The sequence below is a fragment of the Mus pahari genome, chromosome 13 (assembly GCF_900095145.1).
Source record: "Mus pahari chromosome 13, PAHARI_EIJ_v1.1, whole genome shotgun sequence".
Lineage (NCBI taxonomy): Eukaryota > Metazoa > Chordata > Mammalia > Rodentia > Muridae > Mus > Mus pahari.
Genome location: NC_034602.1, coordinates 13,186,988 through 13,214,437, shown reverse-complemented (window position 1 = coordinate 13,214,437; position 27,450 = coordinate 13,186,988). Strand labels below are relative to the sequence as shown.

The 27,450-nt window shown below is 40.1% G+C and overlaps 1 protein-coding gene across 1 annotated transcript in view; it reads left to right on the top strand.

Moving 5' to 3' along the window:
- Ppp3r1 (protein phosphatase 3 regulatory subunit B, alpha) overlaps positions 1–27,450 on the top strand; it is a 35,393-nt gene that overhangs the window by 5,563 nt on the left and 2,380 nt on the right. Inside the window, exons 2-5 of the mRNA XM_021210603.2 lie at positions 13,584–13,623; positions 23,868–24,044; positions 25,128–25,187; positions 25,572–25,756. Of these exons, the coding sequence (XP_021066262.1) occupies positions 13,584–13,623; positions 23,868–24,044; positions 25,128–25,187; positions 25,572–25,756 (462 nt within the window). The remainder of the gene's footprint in view (positions 1–13,583; positions 13,624–23,867; positions 24,045–25,127; positions 25,188–25,571; positions 25,757–27,450) is intronic.

Sequence of the window (27,450 nt, the reverse complement as noted above, 5' to 3'; positions counted from 1 at the left end):
TTCATTAGATGCCATACTTTTATTAACCATATGTTACATCTTAACTACTTCTGTTAACAATTGCTTGTTTCACACCAGTAGTGTTCGACAAGTTAAACTAGACATTTACTTCATTATAAAGTAGACTTGTGGTAAATGGTTTTTGCTTGACTGTAGGCAGGCTAGGTTGGATCACAGTGTTCACTAGATTAGGTTGTTAAATGTATTAATATTTATCATACTTTCAATTTATATACAGTGGGGTTTATCACTTAGTTTTAACTCCATTGTTTTAAGCGTTAGTGTCATTTTTTAAGAAGTGGAATGACATTTATTTTTAAGAGAGATTACTTTGTAGTTTGGTTGTTTTAATAAGAGGTAAATCTAGATGTGGGAATTGACTCAGAAGTAATTATATTAGAAGTGAAGCAGCCACTTTTCAAGTCAACCTGGAGGTCCTCAGAAGAGTTGAAAGTAGCAATGCCTGAAGCCTGAGCTCCGTTGTCCTCTGACCTGCACGTGTGCGTGGTAGCATGCATGTACACATGCACACACGAGTGTACACATAACAGAATCTAAGGCAGCATGCTGTAAAGATTCTTACATATGTTTGTTGCAGCATTTTCATCAGCAGTTGGATGAGTAATGAAAGTGGTGTGTACATTTCATATGTATACAATGAAGTTTTATTCACCAGTAAAGGAGAATGGAATCATTATTTGTAAGATGGTAGATAGAATTGGAGCTTGTCGTGTTATACTAACAGCTAGTGTAGACAAGAAGTATCTTTCATAGGGGGAACAAAGATTTAAATCACTGGTTCTCAGCCTTCCTCCTGCAACCCTTTAATTTGTGCTGACCCAGCCTTAAAATGCTACTTTATGACTATAATTTTGGTACTGTTAAGAATCATAGTGTTAACTATCTGATATGCAGGATATCTAATATTTGACCACTGGGAAAGGATCATGTGACCCCAAGGGGATCACAACCTACAGGATGAGAAACTGTATGTATATGTGCCATAAAAGTAAAGGAGACAGTTTGGGAGGGGAGGGGATCAGTAAGAAGGGGAAGAAAATTGGCTAAGATGAGAGAAACACATGAGCAAGTATTATAAGATTTTTCATGCAACCAAAATAAGTAATATAAAGTGACATCAAGGTAATTGCAGTAATTCATTTGAGAAGTGCCTTGGTTAGGGTCACCACAGTTGTGATGGAAGATCATGACACAAACTGACTTGGGGAAAGGTTTTATTTTGATTATAATTCTACTTCACTATATTTTTCAGGGAAGTCAGGACAGGAACTCAATCTGGGCAGAAACCTGGGGGCAAGAGCTGATAACAGAGGCCATGGTGTCCTGCTTCTTACCAGCTTGCTCCTCATGGCTTGCTATAGCACCCAGGACCCCCTGCCCAGAAGTGGCAATGCTCAAAATGGGCTGTGCCCTCCCACATCTAAATGTCCTACAGTCTTGCTGGCCTATAGCCCCATCTTATGGAGACATTTTTCTCATTTTAGCTTCCCTCCTCAGATGACTCCAGGACTCCAGCTTGTGTCAAATTGTCATAAAACTAGCCAGCATAGGTTAAGACCTGCATTTACAGTGCAGACGGAGAAGGAGGACTAGATGTGTATATATTTAGGAAGATGAGAGAGACAGGGGACTTGTTGCAGTGTTGGAGAGGAATGGATCCTGCTTTGGTGACTGGGTAGGTGGTATGTCTGTCTAATTCAGGCACAGGTTTGAGGAGTATGATTTTCTTTGCCCTATTACTCTGAACTGCTCACAGATGCTCAGGGAGGGGTGGAGCTTCGTCTGGTGTTTGTTTTATGGTTTTTTGTTTGTTTGTTTTATTTGTTTATTTTGGTGGTTTTTTTTTTTTCAACACAACCACTAATAAAAATTAAAAGCTGAGCATGTGATTAAACACCTTTAATCACAGTACTCATGAAGTAGAGGCAGGAAAATCTGACTTCAAGGCCAGCTTAATATATGTAGTTGTCGGCCAAAGAGGGCTATTTAGAGACTTCCTCTCAAAAAAGGGGGGAGGGTATAGTGAAAAATTATTTACAGTGCTAATAGGGGCTATGTAAATTTTCTTTTATAACGACAATAAACATTTATCTACAGTTGAGAGTGAGGTTATCAGACACTGGGGTACATGCGGTAGCTGGCCACTGCTCTGCCGTTACCATTTTTCTGCTTCTTATTTCACTTTGCTCATTTTCTTCTTTTCTCCAGTCCACTGCCTCTCTGTGAAGTCTAATTCAGAGGTGGTAGCTATAATGTGGCTGAATTCTAATTAAACTTAGACTCTGATTTCAGTTCCTGATACGTGGCAGTAGCGTTCCAGGAGCTCAGTAGCACAATGTATGGCCTATTATGAAGAAAAGCCTGCTACAGTTCTTGCTGTGTGGGCATCTCAAGGGAATATGGAGGCTTAGACCTGCTCCTCTAAAGCCACCAGCCCCAGTACAGGGGTCCTGTGCTCATGACTTCTCACAGGCTATACTTTCAAATGTTATCAACATTACTAATTTGCTGGTTAAGTTTCAGCACAAGAAACTTCTCAAGAGGCCATCTGCACCCTAACATTCTGCTCCTCTTCCCCAGACTCACCCTTTTTGGGTCCGAGGTCTGCCTGGTTAGCATCAATGTCCAAATCTCCAAAGTCCAGATCTGAGTCTCCTTAGAACCAGGTAGAAGTTAGTCTACCAGTTGAGCGTGTCAGTCATCCCAAGGCAGGTTCTTGACATGGAGTTACTCTCTTCTACAACGCAGTGGTGCGATCTGCAGAATAGACATCCCCATTTCAAGCTCTGTGGCTTCGATTTCAGTTCAGTTCTGTCCAAACTCCATGAAGTAGGTCCTAGAACATTTTGTGACACGGATGACCGTTTGCTCTGGTTTTTAGTACCTTGTCATTTGCCTTTCAGACCTCACCGGAATGGCTTTAACTGGGTGTGTTTCTTTTTAAAGCTTATATTTTTTTATTGTAAGGCCAGAAGAGAGCCTCAGCACTGATGTGGTTGCTGGGAACTGAACTTGGGTGTGTCATCAAGCTTCCTGAGCCTTTTCTCCAGCCTAACTTTGCATATTTCTACCAGCATTCTGGCTAGGACCTCTTAATCACTGAGAGTGAGTTTTCTCTGAGCCTTGACCTACAGTAATGAGGTTCCTGAAGGCAGGTTTCTTATCCAGTGTCTTTTTAAGGTCCTTTGTAATACTGCAATGACTGTTTAGGAAGGAAAATCAAGCATAGTATTGTGTTCTATACTGCAGAAGTTTCTCTTAAGGTAGTGCTGGTCTAAATTGGTTGTGTATTTCTGGTGGCGATACTCTAATTACTAGCATGGGGTAGGAGTTGGGAAAGATGTGAATTTAGATTCTGGCTCTGGCTTGTTTTTGTTGTTGTTGTTGTTTTTCATTGTGATCCTGAATAAATGTCATAAGCTGGCTAGACTTTATCTAAAATAGGAAGAACTCCACTTCCAGTAGAGTCAGTGTACGTTGTCTGGAAATCTAGTAGGCAGTCATTTAATATATTGAACCTTCCTGGAAGTTCTTCTTCTTCTTCTTCTTCTTCTTTTTTTTTTTCTTTTTATTAGATATTTTCTTTATTTACATTTCAAATGTTATCCCCTTTCCTGGTTTCCCCTCTGAAAACCCGAAATCCTCTCTCTGCTCCCCCTGCTCACCAACCCACCCACTCCCACTTCCTGACCCTAGCATTCCCCTATACTGGGGCATAGAACCTTCACAGGACCAAGGACTCCCCTCCCATTGATGGCCGACTAGGCCATCCTCTGCTACATATGCAGCTGGAGCCTTGAGTCCCACCATGTGTTTTCTTTGGTTGGTGGTTTAGTCCCAGGGAGCTCTGGGGGTACTGGTTAGTTCATATTGTTGTTCCTCATAAGGGGCTGCAAACCTTTTCAGCTTCTTGGGTCCTTTCTCTAGCTCCTTCATTAGGCACCCTGAGCTTAGTCCAATGGATGGCTGAGAGCATCCACTTCTGTATTTGTCAGGCACTGGCAGAGCCTCTCGGGGACAGCTATATCAGGCTCCTGTCAGCAAACTCTTGTTGGCATCCCTAATAGTGTCTGGGTTTGGTGGTTGTATATGGGATGGTTCCCCAGGTAGGGCAGTCTCTAGATGGTCATTCCTTCAGTTTGTGCTCCACACTTTGTCTCTGTAACTCCTTCCATTGGTATTTTGTTCCCCCTTCTAAGAAGGATCAAAATATCCACAATTTGGTCTTCCTTCTTTTTGAGTTTCGTGTGGTTTGTGAATTGTATCTTTGGTATTCCAAGCTTCTGGGCTTATATCCACTTATCAGTGAGTGCATATCATGTGTGTTCTTTTGTGATTGGGTTACCTCACTCAGGATGATATCTTCCAGATACATCCATTTGCCTAAGAATTTCATAAATACATTGTTTTTAATAGCTATGTAGTACTCCATTGTGTGAATGTACCACATACAGTTTTTAAGAGTTCTGTTCTCCTGGCTTCTGTGCGTAGTTTTTCTAGCTGCTGTTCTTCCACCATGACTACCATCAGTATTTGTTTCTAGATTTTCATCTGTTGTTTGGTCAAAAATTCTTTTGTATCACTTTCCCATTTTTAAATCCCAAATAAATAAAGAGACAAATCTTTAACATAAAGACTCGAGAATCATTTTTGGTGGTGGTGATCATTAGAGATGCTCACTCGTACAGTAAAATGGTCTGGTCAAGGCTTTTTCTCCATGTCAGTACTTCTTAAGCTATTAGGCAGTCAGTCGTGATGTGCAGTTCAGACCGTACTTATTTCTGGAACACAGATTGGCTTAATACAAGGAAATGAATGGTATTGTCAGTGCAGTAATTTTTTTCCCCATCAAGTAATGGCGCTGAATCCAGGGTATGCCAATATACCTGAAAAGAGCAAACTACAAAAGAATGTGCTACTGTGTCCAGTACAGAAGAACACAGTGTACTATTTGTTTAGTCTACTTACTTCCTTGTGACTCAGCTTTTGTGTCAGAGGGATTTATCTCACAATTCCCTTAGACATTGCAGATCTCCTCCATGTTTGCATACTTAGCTTAAGCTATCCCTCACACCCCTTCAGTTATTGATGTGTGCCTTTACAAAGCTATCTATCTATCAATGCTGTAACTGTTAGGATTTGTGTTCTTATTAGTACTTCAGCTATAGAGTGAAAGATTTGAGTGTTCACCTTCCTTAAGACCAGTCTCCCTACCTCCCCATGTGCTGCAAACTGAGGCGGGTACTGCTGCTACACACACTAGGCAGGCACTCTGACTGAGCAGCATCCTCAGCTAGGCTGTGCTAGTTCTAATGTATAGTTTTAAGAACATGAAGGCTTTAGGGTTTTGGCAGGGTGGGGTGAGGAGTGTATGTCATAATAACAAAACTATCCTATAATCTAGGGCTGCTAGTAAATCTCTTATCCATCATCTCTCTCACAGTTGACCGTGTACTGTTCTGAAGCCAATGCTTAGTTTCTTTCTGAACTATTTATTGTGTTGCCACAGTTGTGCTGGAAAGAAAGGCTGGTGTCTGTGTTCAATTAAAAGTTCCTGTTTCCCTTCTAGATCTAAATGTCAGACTCCTTGTATAGTGTGTGTGCTCTGACCCTTAACTTCTTGACATTCTGATCTAACCAAGTCCATTTCTCAAATGCCTCATCCTTTTCCCTTTTTGGCACTCTGTTTATACTGTTTTCCCAGTGTCTTTAGTCAGGGTTTCTATTCCTGCACAAACATGTCCATGAAGCAGTTGGGGAGGAAAGGGTTTATTCCACTTACATTTTCCACATTGCTGTTTATCACCAAAGGAAGTCAGGACTGGAACTCAAGCAGGTCAGAAAGCAGGAGCTGATGCAGAAGCCATGGAGGGATGTTCTTTACTGGCTTGCTTCCCCTGGCTTGCTCAGCCTGCTCTCTTGTAGAAACCAAGACTACAGCACAGAGATGGCACCACCCATAAGGGGACCTCCCCCCTTGATCACTAATTGAGAAAATGCCTTACAGCTGGATCTCATGGAGGCATTTCCCCAACTGAAGCTCCTTTCTCTGTGATAACTCCAACTGTGTTAAATTGACACAAAACTAGCCAGTACACCCAGTGTGGTTTGCCTTTTTCTTTGACAGAATCTTTGCCAGTGACATTTTATGAAAATACCTCCATTCCCCGGGATAATTAATGATCGGCTATTTGTAAGTTACTTTCTCTAGCCTGCCCTGTGCTACAGTATGTTTAGCTGCCTTTCCTAAGTTCACATTTTTATACATCTAGTCCAATGTAATGGAACGCAGCGATGCCAGGGAGCAAATTACACATGTTGTCTCTGGTTAAGGCTGGCGTATGCACCTCCTATATGGAAATGTCTCCATAGCCTTCAGACTGTTTGTTAGGCACACTAGAAAATCTGCCCCAGAGGAAAGTGCTGTTCATATTGAAAGTTAGAGAAGTATTTTGCTTAATGATTATTATGTATTTGAATAGGGAAGTTATATATGAGTGTTATTTTTGTTTATAAGTAGTAAACTCTTCTCAGTTTTTAGGAAACTATGAATAGTGATTACTTTTCATTTAAGCTGTTTTTGCATTATCTACACAAGACAAGTTAAGTATAATTCTAAGTCTTTGATTTCATTGAGCAAACATGTAATATTCACTTACTACATAGAGCAAGCATTGCCAACTACAAAGATGGGGGAAAAAAAGAGAGAGGGGGCGATGTTAGAGAAGTCCATAGCATTTAGGAGTCAAAGCATACTGGGAGGAAAGTATTAATAAAGAAGAAAACAGTGCTGCAGTAGAGATATCTCTCCTAAGGTGATGTCTCTGCTTGCCCAGTTTGCACTTCATATGTAGAAATTTGTGAATTTTGCTACATTGATTCTAGTTACATTACTCATGCTGAAAAAACACTTCACTCAGTTTCAAGTGATACTCTGTAATGGACCTATGCTACCAGCCTTGGGCTTGTTTTGCTTTGTTTTTCTCCCTCCCTTTATAGCTGTAAAATACCCACTTGGTGATTTAGAGAGGGGTGTGTGTATTTGTGTAGGTTGGGTACCTACTGTATTTGATGAACTGCAAAACTTTTTACATTTTTTAAGAGGACCCAACTACTCAAAAGCAGTATATAATTGTCAGGTTTAGTTTCCGTGTCTCTCTGTCTGTCTGTCTGTCTGTCTGTCTCTTTCATTTTTTTATTGATATTTATATGCATCTTAGTTACTTTTCCTGTTCCTGATAAAATTCCTTAACAGAAGCATTTTAATGGAGACTGGCTGTTCTTGACTCACAGGCAGAGTCCATCTTTTTAGAAGTCAAGGCTCAGGAAATCTACTCAGGAGAGAGTGATGCTGCTTGAGCACAGTCAGCCTTTCCTTTTTACCACCTGGTTCTTAAGCGTAGGAAGTGATGGCCCACACCTTTAGGGGGTCTTCCTCAGTCTAATCAAGGAAGTTCTTCAATCAACTGGTTGTCTCCTAGGTGATCCCAGGTCCTGTGATGTTAACAGTCAACATTAGCATTCCACACACAGTATATGTGCTGGAGGCGCAGAAGGTGGGTATATATGCACTTGTGAAGGCCAGAGCTTAACACCGAGTCTGCCTGGATTGCTCTGCACCTTAGATGTTGAGGCCTTAGATGTTGAGGCCTGGGATCTAGCCATTGAACATAGAGCCTCTCTACTGGTAAAAGCTTTTTAACCCACAGAGTCATCTCTTCAGCCTGCATAATCTGCTTTTATCTCTGCAGCCTGGTGTTTCCACAGTACACTGATTATTAAAGTAGAAAATGTATCAATTCAATATTTTTGGTTACAAATATCAAGGTGGTTTAAGCTGTAAGGAATGTTACAGAATAAGAAACTCAGGGCCACAGAGTTACAGTGTGGTTTGTTTGCCTCTTTTGAAGGCATAGACCATGTCTCCTAAGCTCTTCTGCCAGGAGGGAACCACTATCACCTCCCACACTAAAGTGTGGGAAATTATTTCCTCCACTTTGTTTTGTCTTAGTAAAACCCATGCTGCAGTTCTTATGGTAAGGTTTTCCCTCAGGTCTCTTGTTTTTTTCCCCTGCCTCTTTTACATAAGAAAAAGACCCAGTTTCCTGTTCTGAAGGTCAAGTTCTTGTAACCTGGCCCTAGCTTATTTTACATCACCAAAGGCTGGGCCTGAAAGCACTGGCCATTACCTCTTTGATGCTGTGCTTGATGATCTGAATGGAACTCTAATTACTGCTGAGCTTACAGTGAAAACTGCATCTGCCTTTCAGTGTCTTACTGTGTTTCATCATCTCTGCAATAGCGCTGTCCATCCCCCTGTGGTCACCCTCATCACTAAAATGCCGGATCAAAAACACCAGCATGACGAGCGTGTGGAAGTTTTGATGGTGGAAGTGTAAATGCTATGATTGGGAAACAGCTATCAGTTACTAAACATACAATCACTATGTGGTCTGTGCATTCCAGTTTATATATATTATTCATTTGTTCCTCTGCAAGTGGCTTTAGCAAAGTATTCTTGTGGTGAATTATGTTCCATGAACCAGAGTGGTCTGGGCATGGTGGTTCATGTCTGTAATCTAAGCATTTCAGAGGCTGGACAGGTTTGTGAATTTGAGGCCAGCTTGGTCCAGACTCTCTCAGAAAACCAAAAAAGAATCAGTATTTTCTTTTTAATTGTTTTAACAGTTTTGTTATTGGATATGCTACTTTATTCATTGGTCAGGCCTTCCCTCCTCCTCTCTTTTAAGAGTCATAAAAAAGAAAATTTGTTCATGAATGTTCATAATAACATTATTCAGTGTAGGCAAGAAATGGAAATAGTCCAAATGTCTGTTTTGACAGATGAGTGGATCAATGTGATATAGCCATATAATGAAATATTACTAAGCATTAAAAAGACACATACTGTCTTAGTTAGGGTTTTACTTCTCTGAACAGACATCATAACCGAGGTGACTTACAAGGACAACATTTAATTGGGGCTGACTTACAGGTTCAGGGGTTCAGTCCATTAACATCAAGATGGGAGCATGGCAGTGTCCAGGCAGGCATAGTGCAGGCAGAGCTGAGAATTCTACATCTTCATCTGAAGGCTGCTAGCAGAATACTGGCTCCTACGCAGCTAGGATAGGGTCTTAAGGCCACACTTTCTCTAACAAGGCCACACCAACCCCAAGGCCACATCTAATAGTGCCACTCCCTGGGCCAAGCATATTCAAACCACCACACATACTGATTCTTTAACTGTATATCCAAGGCTGGCCTCATACCAGCAATCCTCCTGATTCAGCTCCCAAATTCTTGGAGCCACCATGCTTGGATATTGTGTTGGTTTCATGAAGCCATTTTGAACTAATTTTGGACGTACTATGCTGAGTAAAAGCCAGTTACTTACTGTGTGTGTTTTCATTTATATGTCATAGCCAGTGTGTGTCTAGAGCCAGGAGGTAAATCAGTGCTTCCCAAGGGTGGCATGAATGGTGTTTGGAATGTTTACTAATGCATAAACACTTTTCTGATTCCCTTCATTTTCCTGAAAATTGCTTGATTTCTTAATATATAAATTTACACATGTATATCACAGTCTTACCCATTGATCTGTATAGGGTCCTTCTAGCCTGACCCATTTCCTTGCTATTAAGAATATAGGACCAAGAAGCATATGTGTGATAGTTTAGGAAAACCAGGAGTGGTTTTCTGGGTCATATGATTTTTTTTATTTTATGTATGTATGTGTGTATATATTTATATATGTGTATGTATGTATATATATGTGTGTGTGTGTGTGTGTGTATGTATGTGTATATGTATGTACTGGTTTTGTGAAATTAATCTGAAAATGTCCCTTCCCTTTATATTACTTAGAAGTGTTAGTATTTAGTTAGTATTAGCTTCAAAATTAGTTCACATTTTGTCTCTATCATTGTATGCTTGCCACTTAACCTTGTTACCCCTATCTGTCTGACGGATAGCTTGAAGAGTAAGTGGGAATTTGAGTATGAGGTACAGCAACATAAACAGCATTTCACTTTCCCATAGTAAATGTTAGTGTTCCCTCTTTCCATCCATAATTATCTTCACAGAGGATTTTCTACATCTATCTATAAGCTCATTATTTTACTTTTAATATGTCTTCATTTAGTTTTAATGTAAATGTAATTAAATTAATACATTTGGGATGTTTGTAGCTCAGTGTCCTTAAATTCATGAGTCTATGCTACGAGTAATGGTTGTGTACATCTTGAATCCCAGCACTTGTCAGCAGAGGCAGGGGGATATCTGAGTTCAAAGCTAACCTGGACTGCTGTGTGTTCTAGACCAGCTAGGACCCTGTCTCAAGAAAGAAAAAAATCCTTAATACCAAACAAGTCACATTGGAGGAATCATAAACTTAGAAAATTGAACATTTCTTTTTTTTAAAATTTATTTATTTATTATATGTAAGTACACTGTAGCTGTCTTCAGACACTCCAGAGGAGGGAGTCAGATCTTGTTACGGATGGTTATGAGCCACCATGTGGTTGCTGGGATTTGAACTCCGGACCTTTGGAAGAGCAGTCAGGTGCTCTTACCTGAGCCATCTCACCAGCCCTGAACATCTCTTTAAGTGCTTCTCAGCCATTCGAGATTTCTCTGGTTAGCTCTATACCTCATTTTTAAATTGGGTTATCTGAGCTGTTGGTGTCTAACTTCTTGAGTTCTTTATAGACTTTGAATATTAGCCCCCTGTCAGATGTAGGGTTAATGAACATCCTTTCCCAATCTGTAGGCTGCTGTTTTGTCCTATTGACACTATCCTTTGCCTTTCATGAGATCCTATTTATCAATTGTTGATCTTAGAGCCTGAGCCATTGGTGTTCTGTTCAGGAAGTTTTTCTCTTGGACCAGTTTGTTCTAGAGTATTTCCCATTTTCTCTTCTATGAGATTTAGTGTATCCAGTTTTCCTTACGTTGAGGTCCTTGATCCACTTGGACTTGAGTTTTGTGCAAGGTGATAAATATGGGTCTATTTTAATTGTTTTACATATAGACATACAGTTAGACCATCACCATTTGTTGAAGGTGCTTTCTTTTTTCCATCGTATGGTTTTGGCTTCTTTATCAAAAATCAAGTATGGGCTTATTTCTGAGTCTTTGATTAGATTCCATTGATTTGTTTCTTTGCTAATACCATGAAATTTTTATCGACACTGCTCTGTAGTACCGCTTGAAGTCAGGGATAGTGATTCCTCCGAAGTCCTTCTATTGTTCAGGATTATATTGGCAATCCTGGGTTTTTTGGTTCTCCACATGAAGTTGAAAATTACACTTATATTAAAATTTTGGTGGGGATTACACCGAATCCTTAGATTGCTTTTGGTAAAATGGCCATTTTTACTGTGTTAATCCTACCTGTTGATGAGCATGGGAGAGCTTTGCAGCTTTGATCTTAGACTTGCTTGGTTAGAATTACACCAAGATATTTTATATTATTTGCTGCTATTGGGAAGGGTGTGATTTCCCTAATTTCTTTCTCGGCCGGTTTATCATTTGTATAAAGGAGGGCTACTGATTTCTTTGAGTTAATTTTGCGTTCTTCCACTTTGGTGAAATTTGAGCTGCCTTGTCTGTCCTCAGTGGGAGAGGATGTGCATAGTCTCCCAGAGGCTTGATGTGCCAGGGTGGGTGGGTATCCAGGTGGGACCCTAGGTTGACAAAACTACCACCAGAATAAAATAGGACAAACCCTATAGAGACACCTCCCCTCCCCCAGGAAAGACAATCTCATGTAATAGAGGCTAGCCTTGAAATCACAAAATCAATGAGAATTACTCATTCTGCCTTGATCATCTGACTCCTGGGTCACAGATGTGCACCACTGTGCCTGATGTATTTTGTTGGGACATAATTATGATATGTATTATAGGAGAATAAAATATATTATATGAATAGAGAATAGGGGACTCTAGTGTTATGAATAGAGAATATTATAGGAGAATAGAATATAGATTTACTTTATTTTAATATATAAATTAGGTGGTAGGATATAATTATGGTCTTTTCTGCATGGGGTTTTTTTTTTTTTTGAAAAATGTTCTACTCAAATTATAATACACTTTTTTCGTTGTCAGACATTGAATTTTGTGCTCTTTTGCTGGACTGCACCCCAGTGCCTTGTGTATTGAGGTCTGCTCACCCCTCTTGCATCACAGCCCTCCCAGCTCTGTGAGCATCAGAGAGTTTAGTCCACGTAGTAGTTCTATCCTTGGCTTTGGGATGTCCTAATGCAACTGAAGCTAGACGGAGCTCCCTAGATAGATTCCAGGTTGCTACAGATTGTAAGTCTCTGTACTTCTCAGTTCTCCAGGGACAGACCCCACGCTCCTTTTTATATCAGTGATTGCAAGTCATTTCCGAAAAGTATTGCTTGATGCAACTTCCTGATTTACTGTTCTATACTAGTCACACAGTTGATGGAACATTACTCCTAATTGGCAGATATTATCAGGTTTTTTGTTGGTGGTGGGTTTTGTTGTTGTTGTTGTTGTTGTTTTATTTGTTTGGTTTGGTTTGGTTTGTCCTTTGATGAGTATAATGATGGTTCTTTGGGGGCTCTGAGTGCACACCTTTCTTTGGGGGCTCTGAGTGCACACCTTTAGTACATGTTAGGAGGAGGCAGGATGAGTTCAGTGCTGGCCTCCTGTACATAGTAAATTCCATGCCAGACAGTTACATAGTAAGACTTGTCAAAGATACCAAATACATAGTTTACCTTGAAAAACCAAGCAAATGATTTTATTTGAGGATTTCATCATCGTGATCTTGTGAATTACGTGGTCAAATTGTACAATACTTCAGTTCTGCAGGTTTTCATATGTAAGTTTAAAACATGTTAGCTTTAGGAAACATAGGCCTCTATTTTTTCTAGAATACCCTTTCCCTCCTAATGGAGAAAATATGTAAGTTAGGCAACAGGATGACTTCTTATGTAAAGAAGTACTTAGAAGCAAGTTTTAAATGGCTGTTCTGTATGGGCTTTATTAACACTGCTGTTCACATCTTACAGGATTCTAAAAGTTCTGTTTTAGTGAATGAGTATACTTGGTAATGAGGATTCTCTTAACAGTGTACATTGCAGTCTTATTAAACTTTAAGCAGAAATGATCAGAATGGTCTCACGCTTAGCTTTTTAACAAAATACATTAGCCTGACCTGTTGGCACAAGCCTGTGATTCAGACATTCAAAGTCAACCTTACCTGTACTGGGAGTGCCAGCCAGCCTGGGCATTGAAATGGTGTCTCAAAAAAGAAATAAAACAAACAGCTCATCCAGCAAGACAAGCAGTGCATTGCCAGTCTCTAATGTGTGGGATTTTGTGTGCAGCATGTTTATGGTGTTACAAATACTTGATATGTTTTCTTACCAGTTAAAAAGTAAGTATAGTTTATAATTCTGAACATAAATTTATGTTTAGAATTTATAGCTCATTTGCCTGTTTTGTCTGATAAAATAGTTGCTTAATATTCTAAAGATATTTACATATATCTCATAACTAATTGATTCTTTCTTCCTTCCCCAGGGAAATGAGGCAAGTTACCCTTTGGAAATGTGCTCACACTGTAAGTTGAATATAATGATAGCAAGCATGTGTTTTGCTTATGAATCTTGGGGGAGGGGGGGTGGCAGGCACACATCTCTGTGATGAGTACTTGATTTTGTATCAAACGTGGCCTACATTTAAAATGGAGAAGGCATGGAACACACACTCTTGAAGTTACTAAAGTAGGACATATTTAAATAGTAGATTTTATTATTAATATATACATAACATTGTAGTTACAGATTAAACCCCTAAATCTCTGTGAACTAAGAGGGTTCTTTTCAAAGTGAATTTGTAATCATGTTTTGTGTTTGTTCTGTTTTTTTTTTTCTATTTGTTCCATGGATCTGGGCTTCTTTGTTTTGTAATGTTAATAGCTATACCCAGAATTCCCTAATCATTGGGGAAATGGAATTGCAAAAACATGAAAGCTGTGTTTCGTGGGCTAGAACTTGTCACATAACTGGGTCAGCTGCCACCTGAACTAGGGAGAGGAATAAACAGATGTGTGAAAATTGTATTTTGCCATTTGAAATTTGAGACTTTTGGATCTTGATGGAATAGGGCAGGGTGACTCTGAAGACCAGCAGATTTCTAGAGTAAAAGTCAGTTGTCAGAAACTTGAGCTACTGTTAATGTTTCTTTATAAGCTTGGGGATGGCTTTTTATTTTAACTACATTTTACTCATCTCTACATATGGGTATGGGGGTGGGGCTCACATGTTTGCCACAGTGTCACTGTAAGTGTAGAGATCAGTAGGCCATTTGTGGGGATTGGTTTTTTTTTTTTTTTCTTTGCACCATACAGGTCCATGAGATCCAGTTGAGGTAGTTAGGTGTGGTGGCAAGCATCTTTACTGGTGTGTCTTGTTTGTTGTCGTTTCATTTTGTAGATTTTTTTTTTTTTTTTGCCAGCCCCTTATTTGTCTGTTTATGAGCCCTGTTCTTACAGTGTAGCCTTGGCTAGCCTGCAACTTTTAATGTGGATTGAGCTGGTCTTGAACTCACAGAGATCTGCTCTCCTTTGCTTCTTTGCTTCTAAAGTGCTGGGATTAAAAGCATCCATTAGTCAGTGTCCTATTGCTGTGAAGAGACACCATGACCATAGCAACTCTTACAAAAAGAAAGCATTTAATTGGGGCTGACTTAGAGTTTCAGAGGTTTAGTTCAATATCATGGCAGGAGCGTGGAGGCATGCCAGGAGACCTGTTGCCGGATGTGTAGCTGAGTGTTCTACATGCCCAGGCAGCAGAGAGCCTCTGGCCTGGCTTGGGTTTTACCCCCAGTAATACACTTCCTCTAAAAGCCATGCCTACTAATCCTTTCAAAAATGCCACTCCCTGGTGGCCAACCATTTGAATCTATGTGACTATGGGGGTCATTTTTATTCACACCACCACATCATGACTGGCTTTTAGGCTTGTGTGTGTTTGCATATGGCATGCCTGTGTGGACACCTGTGCCATGGCATGTGTATGGAAGTTAAAAGACAGGAGTCTGTTCGTTTGTTATTTCGTTCTTTCTTTCTTTTCTTTTTCTTTTTTCTTTTTTCTTTTTTTTGAGACAGGGTTTCTCTGTGTAGCCCTGGCTGTCCTAGAACTCACTCAGTAGACCAGGCTGACCTTGAACTCAGAAATCCACCTGCCTCTGCCTTCCAAGTGCTGGGATTAAAGGTGTGTGCCACCACTGCCAGCTAGTCTGTTCTTTCTTATCTCTGTGAGGTACAGGGATTGCATTCAGGTCACCTCAAAGCCCCTTCACCCTCTTGAGTCATTTTTGTCAGTCCAGGTCTTAACTTTATATGTATATTAGATGGAAGCTTAATATTTGAAAGACTGGATGTTAATTTGGGATTAGAGTTGTTTGTGTGGTTGCAGAGTTCTAGAGCCAGAAACTTAACATACATTTTGTAGCTTCCTAATTTTAGAATAGTCCATTTCATAGTGTGGCTTATAAATGTTCTTACAAGTTTAATGCGGACTGCCTTCCCTCCCTCTACTCTTCTCTTTTTCTCTCCCCTCCCCCCTCCTTCCCTTGGTAGCATACATCTGTAATTCCAGGCTTTGGTTGCTGTGAAGGATTGCCATGAGTTGGAGATGATACTAGACTATGCAATGAAAAAAACTGTGTCACTGTGTCTCTAAAAACTATGGTCTGTCAGCTAACACATTGGATTTAGTTGTCTGTAGTAGATTCCTAGATAGCACAGTAGATTTGGGGAACGTGTATAATACGTAGGGAATGGAGCAATGACTGTTTGGTCTGGACTAGATGAGGGTTAAGGAAGGACCCAGTATAGAACAGACACGAGTAATGTGTTCATCTTGACCCATAAATGAGGTGGTTTTTTAAGAGAAAACCTTAATAACACCAAGTAGCTGTTTCAGAACAGTTGAGCATCAGAAATGAAGAACATGAACGTGGATAGTCTAAGGACTTGATAATCAGAGAAACAAAAGAAATAAATGAAGTTTTAGTAGATTTTCTTTTAAGGATTGGTGGTGACCAGGTGGCTGATGTGTTAGAAATAAGTAAGGTCTCATGTAAAAGGGCATTTATCAGGAGAGGATGGGATCTTTGGAATTGGAATGGAGACTGTGGTAGGTTAAGACACTTAGAAGCTTCCAAGGCTCCAGGTCATGCTGTGGGTGCTTCTGCTTGCTCTCTATCCTCTTTCCGTGCAGTGAGCTGTTGCTTGGGTTTTGCAGTCTTAGAACTACTCTTCTCGGTTTGAATTCATTTGTACTGCTCTGTTTTTGCAATGTTCTGAAGGCAGTTTGTGTTTTTGCTTTGCTGTATAGCCCCGATTGACCTGCGGCTTTGTAGATTGGCTGTGAATTTAAGTTCCCTTTGGTTCAGCCTCCCAGTGGCTCATAGTCGTGTGCCACTACATCTAGCTTAGTCATTCTTGGCTTTTTTGAGACAGGATCTCAAGCTGGCCTTGAACTTTCTCTGTAACCAGAGTTAATCGTCAGCTTCTGATCTTCTGCCTTGACATTCTGAGTACCGGAATCACAGGCATTGTCAGTATCTAGTTTATGAGGTATTGAAGATGTCTGGTTTTTATCCATTTGACTGTTAACTTGACAATTTTGAAGTATCTAAGAATTTTAATCTAGAAGTACTGAAAGCCCACGTGAATACTTGTAAATTTATGATACAAAACTAAAATCTGGTCATTTTATTTTTGTTAATTTCGTTTATGCCTAGGTCTCTGTGTGCAAGTGTTTAGGAGATCAGAAGAGGCTGGTCCCCTGAATCTGGAGTTAGATGCAGTTGTTAGCTACCTGGGTGTGGGTACTAGAATCTGGCTAGGTACTCTGCAAGAGCAGGGAATGTGCTGAGCCATCTCTTAGGCCCTAAGCCATCTCTTAGTCTTAACACTACCAAGGCTTCATGTTTAAGAAAATAGACTGCCTCTGTCCACAAACCTGCAAAGACGTCAAGTCTGGCATATTGTCTCTGTTCTAGTCACTAATGATATCTGGATGAGTCTGGTGGGAAGGAATTCAAAATGCTATTGCTACTGTTCAATTTGATTTATTCTGTAGCTAACTGAGCATGGCTGAGGCTTCCCAGCTGGAATTTTGAGTCCCTCTGCTTTCTCCTATCAGGGTTTATGTAGGCGAGGGGTGTGCTCCAGGTCATAGCACCTGAATTTAGTCAGATTCACAAGAGCATTTACAGTGGTCTTAAGAATAGGTAGTGCTTCAGCTGGAGCAGATTGACTGCTGCATCTAAGAATTCGTTATATCTTAACATTTCTAATATCAGTACAACGTATATTGACTTGGTTAGATCTATTGATACTTTTTTTTTTAAACATAGCAAATTTTTTTTCGAAGCCATGGTGGTTTGGGATCTAAAGTAGAAATATTCCCTCAAAGAGAGTTCTTCTTAGAAGACTTATGTGCCTGACTGTTTAAATTCTTTACAAGTTTCATACAGTGTCTTATATCTTGATTACCCCTCCGACTCCTTCCATGTTCCCTAACACATCTTACTCCCGACTTCGCATCTTCCTTTTATAATGAATATTTTTAATCTAACAAGTCCATTTGTGTTAGTTCATAACAGGGCCCTGGAGAACCTACCAGTACCAGCCATCAACAGCTTCAGCTAGGGGTGGGGCCTCACAGGTTGTCCCCCCACACTCCCCAACACCATGCTGGAACTTTTTAACTGGCTTGATCTTGAAGTTGGATTTTTTTTTTTTTTTTCGAAATCCAAATTATGTTGAATAGTAAGAGAATTCTTTTGAGAGTGGAGAGAACTTTGAATTGTGAACATTTGGCTAATGTAAAAGGAGGTCATGCCTACCAGCCATTACAAAGCATGGTAACAGGGACAGCTTCCTGTATTCCCTTGAAAGCCAAGATCAGGTCTGTTCCTATCATTAAGTAAGCACACTGTTGTAAAAGATTTACACATAAGTAATCATAAAGGAATCAGAGTAGAAATGTAATCCGAAAGGTTTGGGGCTTTTGATACAGGGAATTGGAACATATTTTAGGTGAGACATAGGAATGTACAAATTTTTCCTCCTTGTATGTTTGCTCGTGTGTGTGTTCAAACCCAAGGAAAAATGCAGTTCTCAACCATGCAGGTTCTAGGGATCAAACTTAAGGTTTGGCTACGAACACTTCACCACTGAACCAGCTTGTCGCCCCAAACCTGTAGTTTTATAACACAGAAAGTGGGCGGGAGTACCCGATAGGGGTCTTGTCAGAGAAGTCGGGGGCTCCTTGGTGTGATGTCTCTTCTGATTGATGACATCACCTGCTTCAGGCTCTCTTAGATTTTCGTCTCTCAGGAATTCCCATAGAAAGACTAATAACTAAGTACTTATAATAGCATATGGTTTCTCCATTTATGTCCAGCTTCATAGGATGCCCTTTGGGTTTTATTTTAATTTTATGTAACCTTGGCTAGCCTGAGACGCATTATGTGGACCAGGCTGGCCTCAGACTCACAGAAATCACCGTACCTGGTACCTGTTAATTATTTTATAAGGACAGAACTGTAGCTTTACACTTAGAAAAATTAATGAAAGTATTAGGCTTAAAGCTCCAGTTAGTTTTGAAAATTGATCTCATACTGAGCTATTCATTCATTTAGCCACTAATCAAGAGATTTTAAAGATCATAGGCACAATGAAAATTCTATGTAATGAGGACAAATTTTGCAAATAATTTAAGTATTTGTTCAATAAAGTTTTTTGTGGTTACTGTGAAATTAGCAGGAATACACTAAGTAGGAGTAATTATTTCTAATGGGATTTTCTTCCTTTAAGGCAGTGGCTTTCAGATTGCAATAAGCCAAGAGAAGGTTTCAAGGGAGAAACAACATTTTAAGACACATTGTTAGCTGCGGGAATGTAGCTTAAAAACTACTCGTGGAGTTCAGTGGAACACTGAGTACAGAGGTGGAACTGCAAACATAGAAGAGTTCTTCCAAAATGAAAATAGACAGGAATGAAACATAAGGGTAAAGTGTGTTGCAAATAGTTTTGTGAAAAATAAAACTGAAAGATACCTGTGATAGTTTAGTGAGCTCTTAAACATTCTCAGTGCTGAGGTAAAACAACTGGTTTATGCATTTAATCCCAGCGTTTTGGAGGCAGAGACTGGTAGATCTCTTGAGTTCAAGGTCAGCTCAGGGTATGTACTGAGTGAGAACTTGTCTAAAAAAATAAAGAAGACAGTGACCCTTTATTTGTGCTGGAGAGATGGCTCAGCAGATAAGAGCACGTACTGTCCTTGAGGAAGACTGGAGTTGATTGATGCCCAACATCTAAACCAGGCAGGTCACAACTGCCTTCAATTCCAGATCTAGGGGCTCTAACCCCTTACCTTTGACCTCCCGGGGCATTTAGCACAGATGAACACTTGGAGAAAAGGAAAGGAGGGAGGGGTAAGACAAGATGTTACCAGTTTTTAAGTTTAAACCTTGGTCTTAAAGTTGTTAAATGCACCAAAAGAAGGGCAGCAGTAATTGACTCCATGAGACAGCGTGTCGAGGGAAAGGAGCCATGACAGAAACAGGACAGTGGTGATCTGACTGTGTTGGAGCCTTAGTGAAAGAGAGCGTCCCTTTAAAACCCTAAGAGGAACTCAATAGGGTGGGGGAGAGTGTAAAGGAAGGAGTGGGGGGGGGGAGGAGAAGGGGACAGAGGACAAACCTGAGATGCAGTGGTGAGAGTCTCTGAATAATCTGCACAGCCTGGAGGAGCTAGGGCCTGGTTAGGACCATATGTGGGGGTCTCTGCGCCCTGGAGGTGTGGCCTGTGGGGTTTGGCCTTCTACAAATGACTACTGTGTTTCACAAAAGTGAAATCAGGATCGCCCATTTATCATGTATTATTCTGCCAAACCAAACCTTTGTGTTCTGTCTTAAATAAGCCTTATTGCTGCATACATAAATAAGTGCCTCTTTTGCATTTCTTTCTTTAGACCCTAGTTAAATTGGTAATCGGCTTTCAAGCCTGTACTTCAATTAGGATAGGATTGAACAACCAGTTTCTTAGAAGGAGTAGAAGAAAGTGAGGAAAAAGAAAACACGGCCAGGTAGACTGAGGCAAAGCTGTATTGTATTCACATGCAAACACACACACCAAGTCACTGATGTAGGCTAACAGCTACACCAGTAGATAAATGGAATTATGTGAAATGAGCAGTGTTAGGAGAGTAAATTACCAGGAAACTAAAAACACAGGACACAGTCTTATTAAAGTTGGTGTGCTCTGAGTCAGAACAAGGTAATAAAATCACAACCTAAACACCGTCTAGTGCAAGCCAGAGATCAGAAGGTGAAGTGTGTGTGCACTTGGGCTAGCATTTGTCTTGATTCAGGGGCTAATGAGTAGAGAGGGGAATAAATGCCTTTGCAGATGGACATTGCTTATTTCTAACAAAGCCAGAGAAAGTTCTTTCACAGATCAATGGTCCAGATCCAATTGAGGAAGTTTCCAGTGGGGTTTTTGAATAGATGTGGTATCAGATCTCATCTCCCCTGTAAGCTCCCACAAAGACAATCTAATGCTGTCTGTCTTTGAGAATTTTTCTTTTCCTCAAGGTTCCTAGAGAAGAAGGGAGGAGAGATTGAAGAGGCAAAGCCAGAGAAGACTGAGCAAAGCTGGAGTCCTCAGAACTCACTTTCAGCTCCAGCAGTCTCTAAGATTCACTTCCTGTTCCTCAGTATTTCTTTCCTTCTCAAGTTTGAAACTTGGCTAACAACATGAATTGGGTCGCTTTTAAATCCGTAACGTCTTTCTTGGGTCGCTTTTAAATCCGTAATGTCGTCTTTCTTGGGTCGCTTTTAAAGTCCTGTTAGACTGGCTGTTTTCCGTTTTTCCGTTGCCTACAGTTGAATCTTGTAGTATATAAAACAGTAATGAGTAAACCCTACAGGGATATTAACTATTCCCCATTTTCCTAAATGCTTGCAACTTTCCAGGTAGAATGATACTTTAAAATATAAAATCAGCTACTAATTAGCTTTCCCCCAGCAAATGCTTCCTCTCCTCGAGTTTTGGTTCCCATTTTAGTCTTTCCCCCCCTTGTTTCCTGAAAATTGTGGCCTTTTATGTAGCTGACGGGATTTGTTTGGATTAGATTTCTGTGCTGCTATGGTAGTTTCCTTGCTTCCATCCTGGGATATTTTGATCCTCCGTGTTGTATTGAAAGTTTTATCTCACAATTTTGGGATCTCATAAGATAGCCCAGTACTCTAAGACTGCCTGTAAGTGTGTCTTCCTGGGGCACATGAGGTTTTTTACAATTTAGGAGGGAAATATATTGTTTCAGGGCCTCTCTCTTGAGACCATTCAATGAGTATCATGTTAAAAGAAAAGCCAGAAAACCTGTTTAGAACAACACAGGGGAGTGTTGACCACAGAGGAAGCCCAGGCCACAGGGAGAACTCCTCACCTTGCAAAGCAGAGAGACCTCTGGTTGCATGGTATTTGTGCTGACTAGTGAGTGACTTCCTGAAAGTAGATAATCCTTTGAGTCAGAAGTTGGGTTGCAAAAACACTCATGTAGGTAGGGCTGGTCGGTGGTGATGCGAAACTTTAGTCCCAGTACTTCGGAGGCAGAGGCAGGTGACTCTGAGTTTGAAACCAACCTGGTCTACAAAGTAAGTTCTAGAATATCCAGGAATACATAGAGAAACCCTGTTTTTTGTCTTTTGGGGGTTTTGTTGTTATTGATGTTGTGGGGGGGAGTGAATGAGACAGAAACAAGCCCTTTACATCTTCCTCCTCCCTCTCCCCCTCTGTGTGTGTATGTAAATCATAGCTCTGACTCCAATGGTAATATAGTTTATTCTCTATGCAAACACAACTGACTAGTTCAGTCACAGAGAATTAGGTTATGCCGAGTAACACATTCACTATTCTTTTCTTAATAGCTCCAAAGGAAAAGAAAGCTAGAAAATTAATGTATTTTACCAAATATATTGATGAGGATCTGTGGTAGATGGGTTACAGTAAAATAGGGAAACCATTGCTGTAGACCTCAGACGCTATCTGATGACATCTCTAGCTTTGGGTTACTGGAAGCCAGTGGTCTCCTGAGTTAATACGCCCCAAGCCTGATCATCAGTACGGTGTTAGGTCAGGGACAGAGATAAATATAAGGAATACTTAAGGTCTAAGATAGTTTAGACTATATCTGGAGAATACTAAAAATATATAAATATGAAGTTTTAATCAGTCAGTTGCTTTTAAGAAATCTTTAGCCTAAGTGTGGCATTTGTTTAGGTCGCTTCAGTTCACCATAATTTATATTTAATAGGTAAGCTATTTAAAAAGAAATCTGCACTCCGGAGGCAGAACCAAGCAGATCTCTGAGCTCAAGGCTATATAGTGAAACCTTGTCTCAGAAGAACATCTTTCTTTTTTGAAAGAAAATTTAATGTCTTCATAGCTATTCTTTTAAAAGGTGGCAGAATTACATGCCCACAGTTTGTTGAAACATTAAGAAGCACAATAGATTGAAGATCTTCTTAATATTTTTAATGTTTAATTAATTAATGTGTTTTTAAAGGCGGAATGGAATCTTTGAAAGGTGGTATCATATGGGTAAATACATGCGCCAGTACTTACGCAAAGTAACGATCTGTGGCTGTGCTAAATACTTAAGGGTAGTAAAAGGATCGAGGTTAATCTGTCACAGAGACGTCTGCATGGATGGTAGATTTGTACAACTAGCATTTCAAAAAGCGAAGTCCTGTTTGATGTGTTACTTTGCAGTGTGCTTCCTCCTCTGGGGCAGTAGGAGGCGGTGCTCGGATGCCCGCTTCTCTGGAGATGGTACTCATGTTCCCTTGCTCAGTGCCTTAAGAGAACTACATTTCCTGTTTAGCTTTTCACGTTTGTGTTCTCTGGTCTTCAACTGTTCTTTTTCTCTCTTGTCCTCCTCCCCAGGCGCTGTTGATGGCTTTCCTTCCAAGCTGGCTTTAAGTGTTCTAGGTAGTTAGGGCAGGTGCCATGCTTTCGAAATGAGTTTTCCGTCTTCCCTTAGATAAGTAGTATATACACCAACACACATTCTGTTAATACTCTGAGAATGCTAGACAATGCAGTGCACTGTAGTTCCCAGCTGCCATTGTGAAGACCCTGTTCTACAGTGTGCTTTGGGCATAGTTTACCAGATTACATGATGTGTTCCACTATTTATCACAAAGCAAGCTTGGAGAGTTAGGTGATTTGATGCAGCTATCTACTAACGTATATATGTTCTGAGCATTGTTTTAAGATACACGAGGCTAATCTGTGCTAGATTTGTTGTGCTGTATACATTCCCATCGGGTGGGTGGGGTTTTGTCCTGGGCATCAGTACTGGGAGAAATTTTATAAAGCCATCAATTGGCATTTTCCTGACATTCCTTTTGATTTACAGTAGATGTCAGTGCCGTCCCTTGGTGGTGTGTTCTGTACTTTAGTACCATAGATAATTTTTACAGTATCCATTTGGATATGTTTTTATATTTTAAACGTACACTCTATAATGAAGGTGTAAATTAAGGTGTCATGGGGCAGAGGACAGAGTGACTCAGCCTATGTCACAGTCTCCATGATCAGTTTGGTAAAGCAGTGTCACCCTGGGGTCGTTGGCTGTCAGCACGCCATTGATACACATTTCTTTGGGAGGTCCAAAGAAATGCAAGGGATGGAAAACAGTTGTACTTACTTAGAAGAAATGTGTAACGTAGATCAAATTGAAAATTAAAGTTTTGCCACTTTCTTCGTTTGCGTTTCAGTTGATGCTGATGAGATTAAAAGGCTAGGAAAGAGATTCAAGAAGCTGGATTTGGACAATTCTGGCTCTTTGAGCGTGGAAGAGTTCATGTCTCTGCCTGAGTTGCAGCAGAACCCGTTAGTACAGCGGGTAATAGATATATTCGACACCGATGGGAATGGAGAAGTAGACTTCAAAGGTAATGGCCATTTGGGTTTTCAAGTTATGCTTGCAGCACTTCATCAAAATGAAACTAGAATTTTTTAAAATGTCTCTGTTTTTGGTGATCTTATAAAAAGATTATGCTAAAACTTGAAAATCTGTGTTACCTAGATTTTAATTACTCTTTATTTTTGCTTCATAAATTATCAGGGTATCTGTTATCATGTAATCTACCACAAAAAAGAACATTGACTATTTCCTTTTTTTAAAAAGATTACTCTTACTCAAGGACAGCTTAACAATATTAAAAGCTGCACTTTTGTTTTTTATTTTTTATATTCTTCTTAAAGACTGAGACCTATACTGGTCAGTTTTGGTAGCCCAGGCCTGCTCTATTTTAGCCAGACACCAAGGAATCTTTTGTGTAAATATTGATTAATTTATATATCATTTTACTTTTGCTCTTAGACTTCTAAATAACGTGTAACTTGTGTTTTCAATGTTCTTATTTTTGTTTATGAATTATTGTTTGCCAGATAGTAAAGAAATTAATTTTCAAGAACTTTGCAACAGTCTGTTCACATGATTTGGAAATTTGGAACGGAAACAGTATGATTTTTGTTTTAGTAAAATAATGTACAGTCTTTCTTATCATAGTCTAAAGAAATTGGTTAAATAAACATCCTTAAAGAATGTATTAGAGTGTTAATGACTTACAGGTCTTAACACAAAATTCAAATTGGTTAATTTTGACAACTCAAAATTAAAAGTTCAAATAAATAAAATCTTGTGTATGGAGCCTTAAGAATTGACAATATTGTGGGCTGGAGAGATGGCTCAGCAGTGAAGAGCACTGACTGTTCTTCAAGAGGTTCTGCGTTCAATTCCCAGCAAACACATGGTGGCTCACAGCCATCAGTAATGGGATCTGATGCCTTCTTCTGGTGTCTGAAGACAGCTATGGAATGCTCATATACATAAATAAATTTTAAAAATTGACATAATTGATTTTTTTCACTACTACTTTTAATATTTTGTACAAGAAATAGCCTTTTGAATGTTGCTTTTCTTCATAAAAATTACAAGTTGTGATTTGTAAACATTTTCTACTTTTATTTAGAATTCATTGAAGGAGTCTCTCAGTTCAGTGTCAAAGGCGATAAGGAACAGAAGTTGAGGTGTAAGTATTATCTTTCTTAAACTGCTGTTCCACGATGTATTTTAGACTTCCAAAACCATTTCAAGACTTTTTAGTCATAATAGAAGTCATTATGATATTTGCAGCTAGTATATTTGAATAATGTGCCATCTTTAGTGGTATAGTGGGAAAGCGGATGTTTCAGGGACCAGCCATATAGCACATGCCGGAGGCTATACTGGTTATTTGGCCTAGGTAGTCTTCATTCCGTAGCTCTACTTTGTAATCAGTTGTTAAGGCAGACTGTGCATGTAGTGTCTATTTTAGAAAGCGCCATCTTCATCAGCTAGCAGTTTTTTCATTTGAAGTATTTGTTGTTTGCCTTTTAATTGCAATGACTCCCTCCCCTCCCCCTTTTTTTCCTAGTTGCTTTTCGTATCTATGACATGGATAAAGATGGCTATATTTCCAATGGAGAACTCTTCCAGGTGTTGAAGATGATGGTGGGCAACAATCTGAAAGATACACAATTACAGCAGATTGTAGACAAAACCATAATAAATGCAGATAAGGATGGAGATGGAAGAATATCCTTTGAGGAATTCTGTGCTGTAAGTGAATAGGCTGATTCATTTATTAACTCTTTTAACACACTTGAAGGACAGTTTACTAGACAGTTTTATAAGCAGATTTTGCTTTGAAATTCTTTTAAGTTTTGTCTAATTGCCCCACATTCAAGTTTTGGAATATGTTTTAAGTGCTGGTAATTAAAAGCTACTATTCTGAAGAACTAGTTACATAAACAATCTGATAACATGCTACAGGAATGATACCATTTGTGGGTGAGGGCGAGTATCTGTGTATGTGGAGGCTGGAGGTCATCAGCTTTCTGCCTCATATACAGGTAATTATTTCGAACTCTTCTCCCACGGAACCTAAGCTCACTATTTCTGCAGTACTAGTTGGCCAGCAAGACCCATGGACCTCACGCCACCTCATCAGTGCTGGCTGTCCAAAGAGGTGCTGCCACCCACAGCTTTTTATGTGGATTCTACCTTAGGTCCTCATACTTGCATGGCAGACTTGTTACCATCATAGCTGTCACCTCACAGCACCAGTAACTTACTTGCCATACCCTTCCACTCCTGTTCCCCATAAGTTCATGACTATGTTATATAAAAGCAGACAAGGATGAAGTGTAGACCTTTGTGGGGGAGTTGTGCATAGCAGGTTTCTGTAAGAACAAGAGTCCACCACCCTCTTCGAAGCTGGAGTAGTCTCCTGGCTTGCTTCCTGTTGCTCACAAAACAATGACGGAAAGCATCTTGGGGAAGAAAAGTAGTCATTGAGGGAGAGCAGGTCTTGTTTTAGTTTGGTTTCTGCTGTGATAAAACACCAAACAGAATGTGAATGAGCTTGGAGAAGAACAGGTTTATTTGTTTCATACTTCCACACTTTAGTCCATCATTAAAGGAAGCCAGGGCAGGAACTCCAATATGGAATATGGATGCAGGAAATGAAACAGAGACTGGAAAAGCACTGCTTCCTGACTTATTCCCCAAGGCTTGCTGAGCTTGCTTTCTTACACAGCCAGGACCACCTACTGTGGGATGGGGATGGCACTGCTGTTCAATCATGAAGCAAGAAAGTGCCCCAGAGTCCAGGGTGATGGAGGTATGGTTCTTAGCTGAGGTTCCTTCTTGGGTATCTTCACTTTATCTAAGGAGCACAGAAGCCAAGGCAGGAAGTGAAGCACAGATCTTGGAGGATCATTGCTTATTAACTTGCTTCCATGCTCCTTTTCAGCTCTTTTTTTTACCCATCTCAGCCCCATCTCCCAGGGGCCAGCACTGTCCATCTGCAGCACATAGAATCCTTCTCTCAGCCACATTCACTTCATTCCTCCAGCTCTGAGACCCTGTCCCAGAAAGTAGTTGGGGAGAGATGGAGGATGCTTCAACTTTTGGCTTCTACATCGTGTTCTAGTCTATATGCATGAGCATGCTCATGCAAGTCTGTATACCTCAAAATGCAGATGTGCATGCACTTGGACATCTTTTGTTACATAAGGAGGAAGTCATATAAAAATCAACTGGGAGACTCAACACCCCCCCCCCCCATGCAGCCTGGATTATTTAGAAACATAATATTTTTAATTACACTTTTTGGTAAAGTAGTATCCTACTTTTCTATTGACTGTAATAAAACACAGTGACCAAAAGCTTCGTTGTAATCCACCGTGAAGAGAGGTCAGGGCCAGCCGGCCGGAGCTCAAGGTAGGACCTGTAGGCAGGACTGATTCAGA